The sequence below is a fragment of the Siniperca chuatsi genome, linkage group LG9 (genome assembly GCF_020085105.1).
Source record: "Siniperca chuatsi isolate FFG_IHB_CAS linkage group LG9, ASM2008510v1, whole genome shotgun sequence".
Lineage (NCBI taxonomy): Eukaryota > Metazoa > Chordata > Actinopteri > Centrarchiformes > Sinipercidae > Siniperca > Siniperca chuatsi.
Genome location: NC_058050.1, coordinates 3,667,350 through 3,685,831, shown reverse-complemented (window position 1 = coordinate 3,685,831; position 18,482 = coordinate 3,667,350). Strand labels below are relative to the sequence as shown.

Here is an 18,482-nt window from a genome sequence, read left to right as displayed (position 1 = left end):
CTTTTATACTTCACTTTGGGACCTTTTTTCATTAGCATGTAGTCACCAACTAATACGTCAATGATACAAGAGCAGAGACCTGACGTAAATGAAAAACAAGGAAATCTTATTAATGTAAAAGTTTATTTCAAATACTGACAAAAATCCTCTCACCTACTCCCACACAACTGAAACATTCCACGTACTCCTGTACTTTCTGAAGTCTAAAATTATTCCTGTGTTCTCCAGTCATCCTCTTTATCATGTAAACCCTTATTGTTTTCGTGGAAGCAAGGGTGCCTCTGATTTCCCTGTAGTTATCTTGGGCTAGGATGAAATATACTAATTATGCAAAAAGAGAACACAAGAAAAAAAAGAAAAGAAACATTTACTTGCAAAACAACAAGAAAACGGATAAGGTAAAAGCAGCACAAAAGTACTTCAGAGCACACAGCCTGTCATTTCTTTATACATTCTGGCACGTGTTTATCATAGCTGAACGAGAGACACCCTGTGTGCTGGGTTTGAAATATACCCTGCTATTTCCTCTTGTTGAACTGCTCTGTGCAAAGCCAAACATCAAGTAGCATTCAAGAACTCCTGTCCACTGTTGTTTCATAGAACATGTAGCTTATTCACCCATTTCTTTTTGCAATATTTACTTCTTAAAGCAGGAAACTGTAGGCTTTTAAACAAAACGTGATGCTAAATGGTCTGTTCACGTCAGTCGAAGTGACAACGTTTTACAGACTTTTCTTTTAAGCTCTGGCCGGACCAAAAGTTGGATCAAATTCAACAGTGCACCATTAAAATTTAGTGGTAGAATTAACATTGCGGTTTACCAGTCTCAACTGAATGGACTTTGACAGAGGAGCTATAGGACTCTGAAACAGAGATACTCTGGGACAAGAGAGTCGGACTGGTAGAATCAAGAGGACAGGTGTTCTTTACAGGGTATCATCTCTTAGATTTGTCTTTGACTGATACAGCAGCATTTACACATATTTTCATATGATACAGATTCACATAGCCTCTGCAATTCGCTAAGATGGAGCAGAAGTAGTGTTAAACTGAAAGGAGAGAGGAACCATTGAATCAGAAAATAGCTCAGGCTATGAAAGAGTGAAAAGCAGGTGGGAAACAACACAAAAATCCCTTCCTGTTGAAGTCTATTTACAACAGCTGGAACAGAGAAAAGCAGTGCATTCATACAACACCGTAACAAGCACATACGTACAGGTCAGTTCTCTTTCGCCCACTGCAAATTTGACACATTTTAAAGTCTTAATGAAAAACAAGTGAGGTTGACAATGTGATGGTGCATGCACCCTATCACCTAGCCTACATGGTGGAGTGTGCATTTGTGAAGGTTCCCTGAAGCAGTATTATACAAGGAGGCTGATTCTCAGTGAGCGCCGGCATCCAGTTCAGATTTTTGAATGTGTGGATGGCACGCATTCAAAGTCTGCAGATTTGTTGATTGCACCATTCACCTCTTTCAGAGGTCGAAACCACATTAACAGGTGGGACTTGAGAGCAGAGCATGGGCTCACACTTTGCCCCCTCACCATGTGTTATAAAATCTCTCTCTGCTTTGCCAAGTATTGGAGTGAGTGTATCCTGCAGGCACGCAGTGTCCCACTTTAAGACTGCGATGACGATCTTGGGAGCAGGGCTGACACCTGTGGTTATCAGGTTGCCTGCTGTTTACCCTCTGACACCCCTGAGATCAAAGATCAGTCTGTGTAGTGTGTCAGTTTGGGAAGAAAAAATGTTCTTTGGGGCGCTGGTAGTAGAAGTAGGTCTATACTCCAGTTAAGATTTTAGGGAAGTAAAGTAGTAGTATTCTTTTACTAAAGTTAGTGTTTTACAATGTGAACTGTCAAAGAAGGCAAGATGTCAAGGGAACCACTACATCTGACTGATATATATATTTTCTGAAAGTGTTAAAACATTGAGAAAACAATCTCCCACAAAAAATGAGAAATCAATGTCCTTTTTTAGCTTTAACAAGCAGCTAGAATAAGAACAATTCTTCTGGTCTGTCCCAAATGTCTGAAAACAATTTTCACTGCACAAGGCTATGACTATGGTTACTTTTGTCTTTTTAATGGGACTTCTGTGATCGGATATTGCAGTCGTGTCAAAATACATTTGTTCACGTGTGCCAGTGAAATGCTTTTTTTTGCTACTTTTAGCAGTGTTTGGATCTACAATGATGACAGAAAAGTAAGTTGTCTGGATGGTGGTCGCATCATTTTTCATTTCTCCATGAGATCCAAACACAATGTGAGCCAGACCAACTTGGGCTGCTGTCTGTCTCATCACATCACAATGAGAACCAGATGATTAGATGGTTACAGTCATTTTGGAAAGACAAGGATACCCACGATCTCTGAGCCCGATAGCCGCAGTGTGAAATTTGGCTCAGTTGGTAAAGCATAGAATTTCCAAGCCAGAAATCCCAGGATGTAATCCCAAGTGAGTCGATTTAGCACTCCCATTTCTCTCAGGCATGTTAGCTGGTCTGGTCCTCAAAGCGCCAAGCTTATCACAAATTACGGGCTTATTTGAGTATTATTTACAGAAGCATATGCTCTATGCATGGTGCTTCAATCCCCCCCACAAATCTTTTAGTCTCATAGTAAACACAGGTCTTGATGCAACTCAACAGCAACCAAACTAAGACTGAACTCAGAGACTGGCAGGGTTCCCAGCCATTAAAAATAATACACGGATATACTCAGCTGGCTCTTGCCCCTAACTGGAGTGTGTGTACATGGATTGTCAGGACAGTAAACAGGAAAGGAGGGAAGGAAGTGCGACTGTGGATGTTTCAGGGCTTCGTGTGTTTGTTTTGATACGTCCTATCACTAAGCAGATGCCCCAATCCCATTAAAAAAACATGTTAACTTTCTTTTTTGTTACATGTTACAATCATGCAGCATATTTAGAGAACAGGAGCAAAGGGAGTCAAGAATTAAAGCAACATGAGAGAGAAAAATAAGTGGTGTTTCAATTCCCTGTTTGGCTGAGCTGCAGCAGATGACCTCGAGCTTTGTTCGACAAAAAGTGCCCTAAGGATGATGAAAGGAAGCCTCCATTCACTTCCCCCATTTCCCAATATGGTGTCAGCGAATGCTAAAGAACTCTCAAGCTAGGCAGCTGCCCCTCACAGATTTGGTATGCAAGCAATTATTCACATACATCTTCCGCCTCCCGCCGAACCCAGCCACCAGGATAGAAAGGGAACATAAAGATCAAAGAATGCACTGCAATCATGGTTCCTAACTCCCTTACACACATTATTTTGGTGTCATTTAGGATGCAAAAAAAGAACAAAGCATACTATACCGACTACAAAGTGCATTAACTCACCCCATCCAACCCCTGCCTGATGACACACACCTACTGTGATGCATCTTGGAACACCAAAAACCAAGATATAAGGGAGGCAGTAGAGCAGAGTGCGCAGAGGGGGCAGAGCTGTGCGTGGTGGGAAGGCAGAGAAGGCTGTGACCTCATGGGCCGCCTAAACCTCCATCCCTCCCACCCCGCCCCACCCACATACAAGCAAATTGAGTTTTAACTTATACAACTCTGCCCGACATGTTAAAGCCAGTGGTGCCTGGGGATGAAAAGGGAAGAGAGGGGAGGGGGTGGGCATATTGGGGACATGGGTGAGGAGGAGGAGGGACGTTTGCTGGGAGCCCCAGGGGGGTGAAGGTGCTTCTAGGATGGTGGAGGCTAGCCGGCTAGCTTGCTGGTCACCAAGGAGGACTTCCTCTGTGGCAGATCCTGCGGCGTGGGAATGTGGTCGCCAGTCACCAGGTTCTTGTCGGGCCCCGCCACAGGAAGCTGCTTGTTCTTCATCTTGGCTTTGGCCATGTTGTAGTCGCCCGAGTCGAAGTACTTTTGCTACGTGAGAAAAGAGATAAGAGGTGCTCACAGCTTTAGTGCCTCTTACTGGTGTCACTTAAGCAAAGAAAACAAGTTGTAGGTTTCACCAAAGACACCATGGAACGGGCTTGGTTTACCGGCTACAGAGATTCCGTCGTTGTAGCATGTGGTTTGCGTGCCAGCTTCACTGTGTGCACATTGAGTTTTGCCAAGTGATAATGCAGTTGGTTATGCAGAGTTTGGAAGCATAGGTATATTAATATATAACTGGTATTGAATTAATTAACTGGATCGTTTTAACTACAGGCTCATGGATACACATTGATTTGATTTATTGATTTTAATGTGAAATGTAATAACACCCACAAGGTTGCTCTGCTGTGTCGCATTGCCTCTGGTACAATGGAGGGGTTTTTTTTTTTTTTTTTTTACACAGTTCTATGTAGTTTTTACCTGTTGGAGGGCTGCGACGACAACAATACTCACATGCCCATATGTACATTGAAATGGTTACCAGTCCCTGCAATTGTTCCTCCTGTCCATAATGGCCTTGTGCCCTTCCTAATACAATCCAAATGTAAGAGATGGAGGACAAAATAGACAGTCCTCATTCTGTGCAAAAATGTATCCCAAAGTTCAGCTAAAGCTAACATGAGGCTTCAGCAGTCTCAGTGAGGCCCGTTGCACACTTCTTGTGCTGGGCTTATTGGTCTGTGGCCCGTGGTACCCTCGACCCAAACCCTTCCTATTCTGCCTCCTTGCAAAAGACACTGTGAATCAGATAACCTGTTGAAAGGCTTTTTATAACTCCTTTTAAATTGCTTCTGAAAATGCATTTTTATCATAAGCCTTTTCTATACCATTATTAAATTTGGGTTAATTTATCTTGAGTTTGTGATTTGTCAGTTTATAGTATGTTCAGCTGCTATTCCGTGATCTAATTCCAATAGTGCTAACCCTAAACTAACCTACTATTTCTGTTTTGAAGTTTTAGGAATCGCTTTGCTAAAGCAACACGTCTGTTAATTCCAGCTTGTTATAGGCATTATTGTGCACTTGACACTGAAACAGGAAACTGCTCCTATTTAGATCAGCACAGATTTTAATGCTAAGTTTCCAGTTTCTTTTACCAATAACTGCTGATTTCTTATATTCGTACTTAACAGTTGCTCAGAGGTATCGTTGTCTCTTTCTGCCCTGTCTGGTTGAACCATTGTACAGCGTTTTGTTCTCCATGTACAAAACATTACTTTACGGACAGTGTGCACACAACCGCAGAGGAGATGGCGCATGGTTGCCACAGGAAAAATACTGTGGTCTTTATGTGTCAACATTTAAGTCTTTTTAGTATGAAATTCCCTGGAATGCATTTTGCACAGAACTAGGAATGTGGATTTGTCCCCCATCTCTTAAATTGGAGTATTGTATTAAGATAGACTTGAAAACATTTTTAACCTATTCTTTTAACACCAAAAAATGAAAAGGTTCAATTACTTAATTTTTTAATGGAATGATCAAAAACTAAAGGAAAACTCCACTAAGATTCTCTAACTTTTTGAGATCATCAGTCTCTGATGATGTTCATTCTGAGAGTTATCTTATGATTTAGTACTGCAATTTACTTTTTGGCTTTCCCCTCAGCCTGCCTTAGCTACTCCTACTCGGTGATTTCCCAGAATGACTTTCAACAATCTCCAGAGGTGGAGGTTCTCTGTAACATATACAATATGTGTAGGTGGAGAGAGCAACAGTTTTTCCAGACGAGGAAAAGTGAGAGAGGAGAGAGAGAGAGAGCGATGCCTTTGTGTGCTGTGCCCTGCTGTTCAAATTACAAATAAAAATAATCTGTTGAACAGGCTGTTGTATTTCACATGCCACCAATGCGGCTGCATTGACCTCTGGTCTACTGAGGTTCAGTTGGTGGAGGAATTATTTTTCTCTCTGCTTCAGTGGATTTACCTGTAGGATTGTTGAATGGACTACAAAATGGCAGCTCTAAATAGAAGCCCTTGCTCTTTCGTTGTGAGGGACACATAATGTTAATCAGCATTGTTTTAGATGACAGAAACATTTTGTACAATAAAACTCCACTGTAACCAAGCTAGATACATCTCATTAAGATGTCTATATGAGGTCAGTTATCTGCAAGATTAATAAAAATATAGAACAGTTTACAGAAAAATGAGAAAATTAATGAAAGGTATGTTGCTTTTGCAACGAAAACAAGTATTTCAAGGTGATTTTTCCATGACAGTGATGACGTGGAGCTTGACAGTACAAAAGTTAAAATCTGCTGGACCAGATAGATTAAATACTTTTTGTTCAGAATTCACACTAAATGCAGCATGTTATGCACGAGCAGGTAGGGATTCATGGCTTTACTGACAGAAACATAATTGCTGTGGGGATCAAATCTGTGACCAGTTTTTAATGTGACACAATCCTGTCTCCTCACTGTTCTCGTCTCCGACCATGTCATGGTCATGGTCACCTACCCCTTTCTGTAGTCTCTTCATCAGGAAGTCTGAGCCGCCGGGCTTCTGGCCCAGGCCGGGGTACTTGGCCTTCAGCTTGGCCTCCTCTGCCTTCACCGGGTTCGCATTCTTCTCCTGGGAGTCCTGTGGAGACAAGAACAAACAGACATAAACACTCCTCCTTTGCAGAAAACAGAGCCGATACATCTTAAGGAAAATTTAGTGTGTGACAGGCACTCATTTATGGTCACCCTACAATTCCAAAAATGCTGCAGCTACTACAAAAACAGTAACGTGCAGTAAAGTCTACTGTGATAAACAGGGTCACTTCACTCTTCACAAATACTATAGGTGCTCTTAAAAATCTCTGCTGTGAATAGGGCTAAAAACTATGACAAGAACTAGTGGTAACTGAAGATACTTTATGATAGTATGAGTTACAGCATGAACGTTCTTCTATTACAGTCTCTCATATCACCATTATGCCCAAGAGGAAATAACTCAAGAAGAGGACAAAGCTTGGTACAAACAGAGATATAAAAAACAGGTCTAAATGATTTTTAGACGCTTATACTGATAACAAACAACTAAAGCCCTCTTTAGAAATCATGTTTAGAAGGATTTTGTACACAAGAGCATCACGTATGCATCTGTTAAAGCTGAAGCTAGTCGATGAAGAATGAACTCTGACTCTCACAAGTTCATACAAATCTACTGTTAAACTATTACTGTAAAGCAATAAAGTAGGGCCGCATTAGAACTTTAAGCACAATTTGTGCTTACAATTACATTTAAGCATGATAAGCAATCAGAGTGTTGATAACTGCTAAATCACAAGTTGTTACATGCTGTTATTTTAAGTTAAAGCACATTTTTATCTGAAAGCATACCCTAATTTTACCTGAACTGGCTGTTTATTTTATTGCTGTTGTGTATTTTATTTCTTTATATTTGGTCATTCACTGTGGTAGTTTATTTCTCTTGTTGTGAAGCACTTTGTACTTTGCTCTATAAATAAAGTTTTATTATTATTGTTATTATAAAGTGGACATAAACCTTGTTTTCAGCCTCCTGTGGGGATCATGCTTTGGCTGCCATAAATAACAACATTTACAGTAAATATCATGATTCCTTGTTTTCTGTTAATTCTTCATTGGTTATGTAGCTTTGTGCTTTTTAGAAAAAGTGGTCAAGAAACAATAACTTGACAACACTTTCCATCTCTTAAGGCACCAGGACGGGGTTACAGAAGTCTGAGGTGGCAATTTGAGTAGACAATGCAAGTACTTGTGCTGTTGCCACTGACTAACACTAGCCAAACTAGTCAGATACCTGTCATTCCTTTTCAGGCAGATATTGGGGGCCAGTAATTTGAGCCACCAAGGCACACCTTGTTTGTGTATACAGTGTGAATCAAGTGTTTTGGCGCCATGTTAAAGCTATCTCAGGAAATACACAGAAGCTGAAGAACAGACTCGCCTTAGACCGAGTGTGCTGATTCACTTGGGTCCATGATGAGAAATTTATGAGCCTATACATTAGGCTCCAATGCAGGGTAAAAACGTAGCTTCAAAGTTTGACTAGACATTTCTTCCACACACTATTTGACCATATAGATATACTGTATCTGCTTGTTCCGGTGCCTCACTGAAACTGTATCACACTTCAGTGGGTGAAAGATTACTCATTAGGAGTGTTATATCAAATTTAAATACATTTGACATCTAATGCTTCATTTTATACACAAATCATCATAATACATTTGATATTTTTACAAACTTTGCAATATTGATTTGAAAATCTAAAAGTCACGTGGGTTTAAGCAGTGAGTGATTTACGTTTGGCAGTAACTACATTAGTAATGCTGTGTTTGTCAAAACACTTAACACAGTTACCATTCACTGTAACTAGCCTAAGTGTCTTCAGGTATCAACCAACAGGTTTGTCAACACAAGTCTGAATTTGAAACTTCTAACCTGCTGTGCAGCCAATCAGGTGCATGCAAGGGCTGTGCATTATATCAATATTTATCATTGATCAACAATCATTATATTTCTTGTATGGCGGGATTTTTATAAAACATTAACAATTTAGATATCCGAATAATCAAAACAAACCAACTGCTAAATCCGATTCGTCCCTAAATTCTTTTTGAACTACTTGAGAAGGCCAGCAGATTACAATGGCTCTAGTTTGCTTTGAATCACTGTGCATTCCAGTATGATGACAATCAAACATCATGACATGTTGTTTTTTATGTTTTAGATATTGTGATTTATATAATATCAAACAGCAACAAACGTAAGCGGTAGAAACAAACTGCAGGCATTGGAAGCCGAGAAAAACAAATCACACCGGTTGGATATTCTGACCAATACTGATGTCAACAGATGTTTGATAAAGCATTGATCCAAGTGTTGAACTATGTGCACATCACTGCCGTTGTTGTGGCACAGTATGGAAATGCAGAAGCACTGTCACACTGCAGTTGTTGTCACTGTCAGGAGAAGACCATCAGGAATCTCAAGCCATGTGCCAATCAGGACGGAGTTCTTGTTAGATTTTTCAATGCATGCGTACTGAGTGAAATCACCAAGTTATGTCTTTATTTGAAGACTGTCGGACCTACATGGCACATTTTGAGACCCTCCAGGACAGACCAATGAGGCCCGAGCTGCTGTGGACTCGCCAGCCAATTACACAAGGCAAGGGACAAAACAAAGTGACACACTAGCATGGTACTTGCTCTGAAAGGTTGGACAGCAACGATAAAACCATTTTCTGCACACCGAACAGCTTTTCATAGCTCTACATGTCTTGCAGGAGGCATCCCCTGCCTTCATGCAGCGCTGTCTGAGCATACACACTTCACTTGTGCTAGCTGATGTTAGCCACTTCTAGCTAGCATGCTCGGTGGTTAGCCAACACCATCAAGACAGCAGTTAGAAACCCACCTGTTTTTCGTCCTCGTAGTCCACCTGAGTATCCGAGTCCAGGTTTTCTGACGACATTGTCTGAGTGTGATAGACAAGCAAGTGTCACGTTTGCCAGACAGTTCAAATATATGAATATACGAGGTACCGTTTGATGTACCTGTACTGAACCTAATCCTCCGTTTCTAGACACGACTGCTCCCCAACAAAAATGGCGTAATGAGATATGACATCACCACCGAATGTGGTTCCTACTTGTGATTGACATATACAGTAACCAATAGAAGAGCAGTAATGGTTCGCAAAGAGCCAATGGGATGGCATTAACAGAGCCGCTCTCTGTGATTGACAGCCCGTCGTCAAATGATTTTACAAAATGGAGACTTGGGGCGATGCGGGGGCCGCACTGCATCAACACAAAGCACCTGACAACACAAAAGATATATTATTGATGCAGCATGTTGGTTTTTAATTTAATACACTCTGTGTTATATTGATGAATGAATACATCAAAACTAGTTTAACGAGAGGATCGGCAGCCATCTTTGTCATTATTTTATTTTTTCTTTTGCAGTACACCTAGGACAAGCTCCCTGCTCTGTCATTGGCTACTACCGTGTTCTTGCCCGTCAATCAAACAATTAGCGGGAACCGTTGTTATACGTTAACACCTAGCTTAGCTTGCTTCCAGATCTAAAACAAAACTGATTATACTGTATTGTTGTTTTGGTAAAATATTATTTTATTGTTGCCATGTAAGTACAAGCTCATTGTCAACAGGCTACGTTAGTAACAATACAAAGTGACAGCTCAATCTTAGTTTGGCAGAAACTGTATTAGCTCCTACTAGTTGTAGTTTACAGTAATGTAATATAATGGTAAGGTAGTAAACTAGCTAAAGCAATCTTGTTGGCCACTTTCACATAATTTTTCTCTGTTCTTTGCAGCTTTTATTTTGTGGTCTCTCACTAATGCAATGGCATGTGTACAACAAGTGAGAACTTCACAGGTAAAATTACTCTAGACTGACTAGCTAATGTAGATTCAGTGTTTTGTGATGCTGCACAGTTAGCTGGCTAGCTAACTTACAAGGCAAGTGCAAAGCTATATAGAGTTTTAGTTTATCTATGCTGTGTCAAGTATATGTAACAGTAATGCTAGTATATAATATTTAGGTCTATGAACATCAGAAGGATGACATTCTCATTATTAATATTTTGCTTATATGTTTTCTTTATCTTAGATTTCACAGAGACAATATCGCATCACAAATTTTCTCTGAAATTACTATTTTATATGTTATGAAATATGTTGTAGGCAGCTGATTTCTCGTGTTTGTGTTAACTGTGATGAGTAAGCAGTACTCAGTATGTGATTATTTGTTTCACTCATGCAGGATACTCAGCTGTTGCCTAATCAGGTTCTCTCAGAGCAGCAGTCCTTGGTTGTTATAAAGAAGCTTCTGGCCATCGCAGTGTCTGGCATCACATACCTCCGGGGCCTTTTCCCAGAGAAAGCCTACGGGAGCAAATATGTAGAAGGTTAGATTACTCATGGAAACTTATATGTCTGCACATCACAGTGGCTACCAAGATCAATTTACTATTTGGAAAAATTTCCAAAGAAGATTCTTACCTCCTTTTTTTTTCTTCCCACAGATCAGAAAGTGATGATCCTTAGAGAGGAGCGCAGCTGTCCCGGTGCCAGTCAGATTGTTCAATGGTAAATAACAACAACTTGACACTTGCTGGCCACCGTCTTTGATCAGGGTAACTAGGAAAACAGCATTTTTATGGTGTCTTACCTTTTTTGTACATGGACATGAAATATGATGGACTATACTGGGTGATATTGACAGAATTAAATATAACAATATTTTTGACCAAATTTTGAGACCATCAACAATATGTTTTTAAGTGTAATATGACAATATTAGACAATATTTCAGAAAATATTTACACACAGTGAGACTTTGTCATAGAAAAACATTAATTATGTGGATATGATGACCAACTATCCAGAAACATTCACTGTTTCAGTCAGCTAAAACCATAAATAATAACTCAGAGAGTTGTGATTCATTTCTGCAAGAGATCTCTTAAAACACAAGCTGTATATTAAAGTTTTCTGACTAGTTGCTAGTTTTGTATAAGGGGAAAGGCAGTTAAATCTGTGATGGTATGATTTGTGGAAAAATAAGCTGTTTTTATTCTTCTTCAACTAAGAGTAAAAGTTAAGAAAATGCAAATTCTTTCTTTTTTATACTATCACCTTGAAATTTTGCTTAAAAGGTTTATTTTATTATTGCAGTTTCAACAATCCAAAAGATTTTTAGAACAATATCTTTTCACCAATTTGTACGTTTTTCCTTATTTCATTCGTCTATGTATTTAGGTGAAGCTGTCTGAGTTTTATGCCTCTAGCGACAGTATATCATATTATATCAAATCACATGCAGTACACTCACACACAAATGCCAGAACAGTTAACAATATGATGATGACTTAGGGCTCACTCTCTTGTTGAACAATGTACTGTATGTGGGAAAATGTTGGAGTATATGTGACCCTGATAATTAGTTGTGTGTTTTGTAAATACTTCAAGGATGCAGGGATGCTTTGAGGCCATCCAGAAGAAGTATGTAAGTCATATTCAACCTTTTCCATCCGTCAGAATTTTTTTTATGTACGTCTGCTTGAGTCATTATGAAATAGATTTAATTAATGATGAATTCAGTTAATATAACCAGCAGAATAAGCCCTTATTTACATTTTTTCCTGTCTCTTATAATAACAAATGTGGTCAAAGTTATTGTTGTTTTTCCCTCACCAGCTGCGGACAGTTATTTTGTCTGTGAGTATTTTGTTAATCTTTGACTTCTTATGCATGGTCTTTTTGAATGTTTAATTGTGATAAACACATCTGAGGAACCTGCTTGGGAAAGTTACAGTAGCAAAGTGATAAGCAGGCAAATACTAGGTATTTTAACTATACTAACTTTTTGAGAGTACTTTTTGAGCTGATTTTGTGTAGCATTTAGTATTTTCTATAAGGCCTGAAAGAAATCCAGAAATAATCATGGTGCTTATGTTTTGTCCATCTGTCCCCTTTTAGATCTACACTGACCCAGAGAACCCCCAGGTAATGTTCAGGTTGCCTTCTTGCCATTGTTGATGTTGATTATTGCGTATCGCATATACAGCCCTTGTCTTGTCTTTTAGAAGGTGACTGAGTTTTACCAGTTTAGGATCCACTACACTGCAAAAGGAGCGCAGATGGACTTTGAAAGGTGGGATTTCTTTTTACTTGACAGTTATGATAAATTCATAAGACATTGAATAAAACTCGTGTCAATGCAGGAAACAAACAGAAGGAAAATACAAGTATGAATCATCTCTAAGTTGGTTTTACACTCACGTACCAGGAAGTAACTTGATTTTCTGTCTAATCGTGACTCTGTCAGTGCATGACTTAACCCCTTTAACCATTGATTCCTTAAATTCACAAGTGGCTTCGAAGTTCAACTGAATATATTCTGAAACTACATCCAACCTAGATATGACTGAAACACTTAAACCTAAGGTGCTATTTCAAATGAAAAAAGAAATGTCTATGCATCATTTAATACACATTTCTACATGTGTCCACATGACATGTTTGGAATAGTATGTTTGGCAACTTAAGCACTGCACTTACTGTAACTATGAGTTAAATTAAAGTTATGTTGTTTGGAATGATACTTTATTGCCATAAACTATATGATGGAATGATGGACCTGGCAGACTTGAAAAGGTAAAATATTTCATTCAGCAACTTGTAGTTGCAGCAACACTGTGCTACAACAGCATTTAACAGGTGGAGTGTTAAAAGTCAGAGTAGTTTCAGTCTCTCCAGTCATGAACAGGCCCCTGCCACCTGAGCACCTGTAAAGTGGGACTGCACTTTCTAATCCAACATCCACAGTGGCTGGTTCAATTCAGAACATACACAGAAACTTTAATATATTTTACCAGTTACCATAATGGTTACCTGGCATAGTGACTGAAAGAGCAGACACGTTTAAGCAGCACTGGGCTGATGGTTTGTGTTCATTCACATCTTGCCTCCTTTCTTCATCAGTAACAACAACAACAACAACAAGGTGTCGATGCCGTGCGGCAACACTAAGAAGGCCAGCATCTTGCTGGTGAGGAAGCTCTACACTCTGATGCAGAACCTGGGTCCTCTGCCAGACAATGTCTGCCTTAACATGAAGCTGGTTTACTATGACAATGGTAATGCACACAAACACACACAAGCCCACCATAATTAAGATTTCTGCAGAAGTGCTGCATGAATAAAATTGAGCTAAAGATGTTAAAGCTTTGCACATGTTTAATATTTAACAACTAGATTTGTTTTTTTATAAAACCTTATGTCATGTGCTGCGCTGCTTGAACTTTTTGACATTTAGCTGATGCTCCAATCTGACTAAAGGTTAAAGTGTCCTACTGAAAGGCAGCTTGTCAGAGCAGGTGGGGAAACCAGTTTCAAAAGGAGACAAAAGATACAGACACAAAATTTAAAAACATCCATATCTGCGCAATGTGCAAATCCATTTGCAACTGTAGCTAATTTAAAATGTAAAGAAAACAGACATAGGTTTATAGGTTAAATGGGAAATACATTTTCATTTTCTTTTATATCACAATGTGGTGCTATATTTAGGTGTATATTTTCACCAAAATGTGTCCAGGCCGCAGTTTGTAACCTATTGGCAATTTTTCTCCACATTTTCATATTTTACATATGTTTTACTGCCCATTTTTACTTTGATAATTTTGAGAATGCTCTTTTTGCCTGTTTATCACAAAGATCCACAAAATGATTTTGCTGAGATTCACAAGGCCGATCTCTTCTCTGTCTATCTGTTTGTTTGTCTGATTTCCAGTCACTCCTCAGGACTACCAGCCACCGGGCTTCAAGGAGGCTGACGGCGACACCATGGAGTTTGAGAAGGAGCCGGTCAAACTCACCATGGGCGAGGTGGTCACTCCCTTCCACACTCTGAAGTTGGACATGGTCACAGAGAGACAGAGACTGGAGCAGGTGAATGAAAGGAAGCTTGAGACAGAGGGACAGAAATAAAATGTTAAACTGCACTTGAAGTAGGCAGTGAGGCATTGTAAACCTTTTATATGAGCTGTTATAAATATGTTAGAGCTTAGTAACTCCTTGTTCTTCACATTCATCTTCTTTGAGTTTTATATTCACTGTCTTTAATAGACAGATTTTTGGCCTTTGTCTCCTACTCACCAAGGTTCACTGCAGTCAGCACTTTCAGGAGCTGATTTTTGATTGACAGCTAAGCATGTTGCTAAATGTCTGCAGGTGGAGGAGTGTGTTCATGTGACGGAGAAGTGGGTTCTGAAGATGGAGGAGGAGGGCGTCCTGTCGCAGGTAAGCACACAAACAATTCAGACATGAAGCTTGTTTACACTCAGCAGGGCAAATAATCATAAAAGGGCCTAAAAAAACAGCAAGAAATTATGACCCAAATATGTTTGGGAATTCAAGATGTAATGCATCTTAACTCTCAAATAATGCAATATTATTGTGTGCATTTATTTAAATTTTCTATATCTATAGTAAATCAATTTATGATCAAATTCACTACCATTTTCTACCAGGTTATATTTGCTTTTGTGGAAATGCACTCTACATTAACATCTTTAAGACCAGTGTCATATTTCTACAGTACAGTAAGTAAGCGTAATAGACGTAGTGTGTTGAATAGCTGTTACTAACACATGAATTGGGAAATGCCTAAATGTTGAAAATGCAAGTGAGGCTACAGATCAGATGTGCGAGTCAGTGTGTTTGTTATCAAAAGCGGTTGGTTGTTGTGGTTAATATGTTGACATTGTGTGATCATGATGTTCAGATAACGTGTTCCAATCTTTAGAGTCACGTGATTGAAAACGGGGAGAAGCCTGACAATGAGAGCACTGACTTGGACAACACTGGTAAATCCTCCTCTCATTTCACTTCAACTCTATACATAATAACTTTTCCAGGGTTCAGTTTGGCCTTTTGTGTTCTATAATGTCTCCAGAATGCAGGAAATGACTGCAGGTGTTGTAGGAGATGAAAATACATTAAAGTTAATCATTCATAAACATGTTAAACATCACTATAGTGTGTGTATTTTGGGTCTATGTGTGTGTAAAAGAAAAAGGTTCCCCAAGGGGATTAGTAGTTCTTCTTCTTATAGGCTGGTAGATATAGTAATCTTAGAGTGAACTGTATAAAGGGGATGTAAAAGGGTATTATCAGGTCCTTAAAAAGTACGACTGTGTCATAAAGTATGTTAACTGAAGGCCTCACCTTGAGTACCTTTAAAATGAAATTCTTTGTTGTTGATTTGACATCATTTTACTTTGATTTGTGATTTCATGATGTTTCACTTATTAAACTGAGAAATGTTTTATGTTATAACATGTTGTTATAACATAGCAGTTCTCTTCAAAAAAAAGTTTCCTGTTAAACTTACATTTTTTTTTTTATGAACTCAAGAGATCCAGATGAGCTGTCATGAGAAGATTGAGAGTAGTGAGGAAGCTACAGAGGTAGGTGTGACATTAACTACACTGACCTCAACACATTGAGAGCATGTTACACGTAAAATAATTTCAAGCTTCTGCTGCAGAAGTCAAGATTTATTCATTAAAATACACTAATCCTAGTCGCTTGATTCATCATTCAATCAACAGCAAGTAAATGTGTCTCGCGGGAAAACAAGTGAAGGGTATAAACAAAGAGGGGAAAAGGGAATAATACTTTTGTTAAGAAGTGAAAGGCCAGTTTTTGTCTGCCATTGTGCGACTGGGCATACTGGGAAGCCATCCCTTATTTTCAAGAGCATTTTGAAGAAAGTGTTTAACAATACATTTAATTGATTTCCTTTAAAGTTCTTTTTTTTTAACGACTGGTGGGAGCAGAGACACAATGATGAAGAAATGTGAAGAAAATCTTTTCATTGCTGGTTTAACTATTGATGTCAGACTATTGACAGACAAATGTCATTCAACACAAGGCGTCACCGGTTATCAATGAGAACTCTAAAAAATGTTAGGGGTTTCTTAGCAGTCCGAAAAAGCAGAATGACTGCAGGCTCTGTGTGAACACAAACCAAAGGGCCACTTCAAGTGCACTTAATGGTCGGTAGCGTTACGGACCATCTGTCCCCTCTCAGATGGACACTCTGGTGAAGAAGACCTCCGACATGGAGGTGGGCCTGAAGAGGACCAGGAGTGGACGGATCATCAAGTCCACTATGGTCAGTCAGCCACTCAAAACTCAACAGCCACCAATTCTCTCCTTACACTGTTACAGCTAGATGACCTGAGACCCCTTAAACATTTTCTAAACATCTTTGCTTTGTTAATTAATCAGTCAGCAGAATTGATCTCTCTGTGACTGAGCATAGGTTAGCCACATTGTACCCATAATGCTCTTTTGAGTTTGTAGTGTTTTGACCTAAAAGTAAGAAGATACATATTTCTTTGAGGCAGTGATTATTTTATAAATGTGGTAAGACATCTTAACTAGGCTTTCCACAATTAAATATGAGCTCACTCAGGTTATTTTAAATCATTTAGGATGTTTATATGCATTGACCTACAAGTGGGCTATTTGAGTCGTACACGAAAACGTAGCCCCTGCGGTCAAAGTTAGAGCAGATGGGAAAAGTGAATGTGATACTTTTACGTCCAAAACACTGTTCCACTTGTTTTAGGAATGTACGGTTTGTTGTAGAAAACTGTTACACAAGTAGATTTGCCAAGGTTTAGGAAAGAAATTATTTATTTAATATAAAAAATGTGGATAAAATGATAAGAAATCATCAAAGAAATAAATAAAAAAGAGAAGATTATTAGCACAGCACAAGATTCTCTCTTATGGCTGCTTTGGTGTGTGTGTGTGTGTGTGTGTGTGTGTGTGTGTGTGTGTGTGTGTGTGTGTGGACAGGAGACAAACCTGACTGTGAACAACAAGAAGCCGACAGCTATGAAGGACAAAGCGGTGAGAAACTCATTCTTACAGCGTTTATAAACTCTGATCTGATCCAAATGGAACATAAATAATTGTATATAAATATAAAGCTGTAAATGCAGCTAGCAAATAATAAAGCTCTTCTTAATCTATTGTTATGTAAGAGCTAAAGTATGTGCCTGCGGCCCTGGATCACTTCATTCAACATGCAGAATTAGTATTTGTTGGGGAAAATACTTTTTTGATTTAGGGAGATAAAACAGCTGTACTTTTACATAAAAAGCAGTTTTGAGATTTAGGATGAATTTCGAAATGGAGAATGCGTAGGAACCCTTTTTGTTTCACAAATGAGTCAGCACTAGTCAGGTTTCTCAGACTGGGATGTTGTCTGTCGCCACATAAAATTCTGTGGTTAACTTTATGTCAACTGCGTGTTTCTTCTGCTGATTTCAGGTTTCTCAGTATGACATCCCCAACAGCCAGGAAACACCGTCCACCTCCGCGCCTAAGAAGAAACGCAAATTCAGCGAGCCCAAAGAGCGCTTCTGACCTCACACTCTCTGCTAACACAGCAGCACTGCTGTATTGATTTACATTGGCATTTTTTAAGTTACAACAAGTTACATAGCTGTTTTTTAAAAGAAATCCCACTCCTTTTAGCATTAATTTTGGGATTGTGATATAACTGTTTGTTTGCTCTACAATTTATTTTAATGCAACACAAATATAAGTTAGAATACTGATGAACAAATGTATTAATGAACACAGTATTTAAGCTGAAAGAATGGCTGGGTTTGTTTTACTGTTACCATTCTGAGTTACTTGTTTAAAAAGCAGGATTTCATACTTGAATAAAATACATAAATGCATCCAGTGTCGTCTGGTGTTGCAGTTTATGAAACAAGTCAAGTCAGCTTGATTTATAATGTGTTTTATCAAAGTACTTTAAGGAGCAACAAAGGCACGTCCGTGCAGGTTAGTGCTGTCTCTTTTTTACCTTGTATTTGGATGATTTGGTTTGGGTAGATATATGCTTGTAAAAGGGGATGTGTTTTCCTAATATAATCTTTAATTATAAATGTATGCAGAGGATTTGGTTATTATTTCTTTGTGCCGCGCTGCTCCCAAAATGGGTGACTCTGTTATATCAAGTATAATTCAA

General features: G+C 38.9%; 2 protein-coding genes across 5 annotated transcripts; one reads left to right on the top strand and one right to left on the bottom strand.

Moving 5' to 3' along the window:
* Positions 1-104: 104 nt before the first annotated feature.
* Positions 105-9,535, bottom strand: ensab (endosulfine alpha b). Of its 2 annotated transcripts, XM_044209523.1 has the most exons (4): positions 9,447-9,535; positions 9,308-9,367; positions 6,375-6,497; positions 105-3,897 (listed from the first exon to the last, which is right to left on the bottom strand). In XM_044209523.1, the coding sequence occupies exons 2-4, from the start codon at positions 9,362-9,364 to the stop codon at positions 3,727-3,729; spliced, it is 351 nt and encodes a 116-aa protein (XP_044065458.1). In that variant the 5' UTR covers positions 9,365-9,367; positions 9,447-9,535; the 3' UTR covers positions 105-3,726. The 2 variants fall into 2 exon arrangements, with proteins under 2 accessions (XP_044065458.1, XP_044065457.1); XM_044209522.1 differs by having other exon boundaries at positions 9,308-9,511.
* hormad1 (HORMA domain containing 1) lies at positions 8,809-18,229 on the top strand. 3 transcript variants are annotated; one of them, XM_044209518.1, is made up of 16 exons: positions 8,809-9,058; positions 10,234-10,295; positions 10,683-10,827; positions 10,945-11,008; positions 11,891-11,927; positions 12,119-12,139; positions 12,401-12,427; positions 12,511-12,575; positions 13,406-13,560; positions 14,217-14,374; positions 14,657-14,725; positions 15,231-15,291; positions 15,842-15,894; positions 16,521-16,604; positions 17,297-17,350; positions 17,774-18,229. In XM_044209518.1, exons 1-16 carry the CDS (start codon positions 8,953-8,955, stop codon positions 17,867-17,869), a joined length of 1,257 nt encoding a protein of 418 aa, XP_044065453.1. In that variant the 5' UTR covers positions 8,809-8,952; the 3' UTR covers positions 17,870-18,229. The 3 variants fall into 3 exon arrangements, with proteins under 3 accessions (XP_044065453.1, XP_044065452.1, XP_044065454.1); XM_044209517.1 differs by having other exon boundaries at positions 8,812-9,058; positions 12,508-12,575; XM_044209519.1 differs by lacking the exon at positions 8,809-9,058 and adding an exon at positions 9,785-10,041 and having other exon boundaries at positions 12,508-12,575.
* Positions 18,230-18,482: the final 253 nt, after the last annotated feature.

Coding starts and splice junctions, on each gene's coding strand:
- ensab (XM_044209523.1), bottom strand. CDS start 9,364: ATGTCGTCAGAAAACCTGGACTCGGATACTCAGGTGGACTACGAGGAC. Junction 6,498..9,307: donor ACTACGAGGACGAAAAACAG/GTGGGTTTCTAA, acceptor TTGTCTCCACAG/GACTCCCAGGAGAAGAATGC. Junction 3,898..6,374: donor TGAAGAGACTACAGAAAGGG/GTAGGTGACCAT, acceptor TTTCTCACGTAG/CAAAAGTACTTCGACTCGGG.
- hormad1 (XM_044209517.1), top strand. CDS start 8,953: ATGTCTTTATTTGAAGACTGTCGGACCTACATGGCACATTTTGAGACC. Junction 9,059..10,233: donor TCGCCAGCCAATTACACAAG/GCAAGGGACAAA, acceptor TGTTCTTTGCAG/CTTTTATTTTGTGGTCTCTC. Junction 14,375..14,656: donor AGAGACAGAGACTGGAGCAG/GTGAATGAAAGG, acceptor AAATGTCTGCAG/GTGGAGGAGTGTGTTCATGT.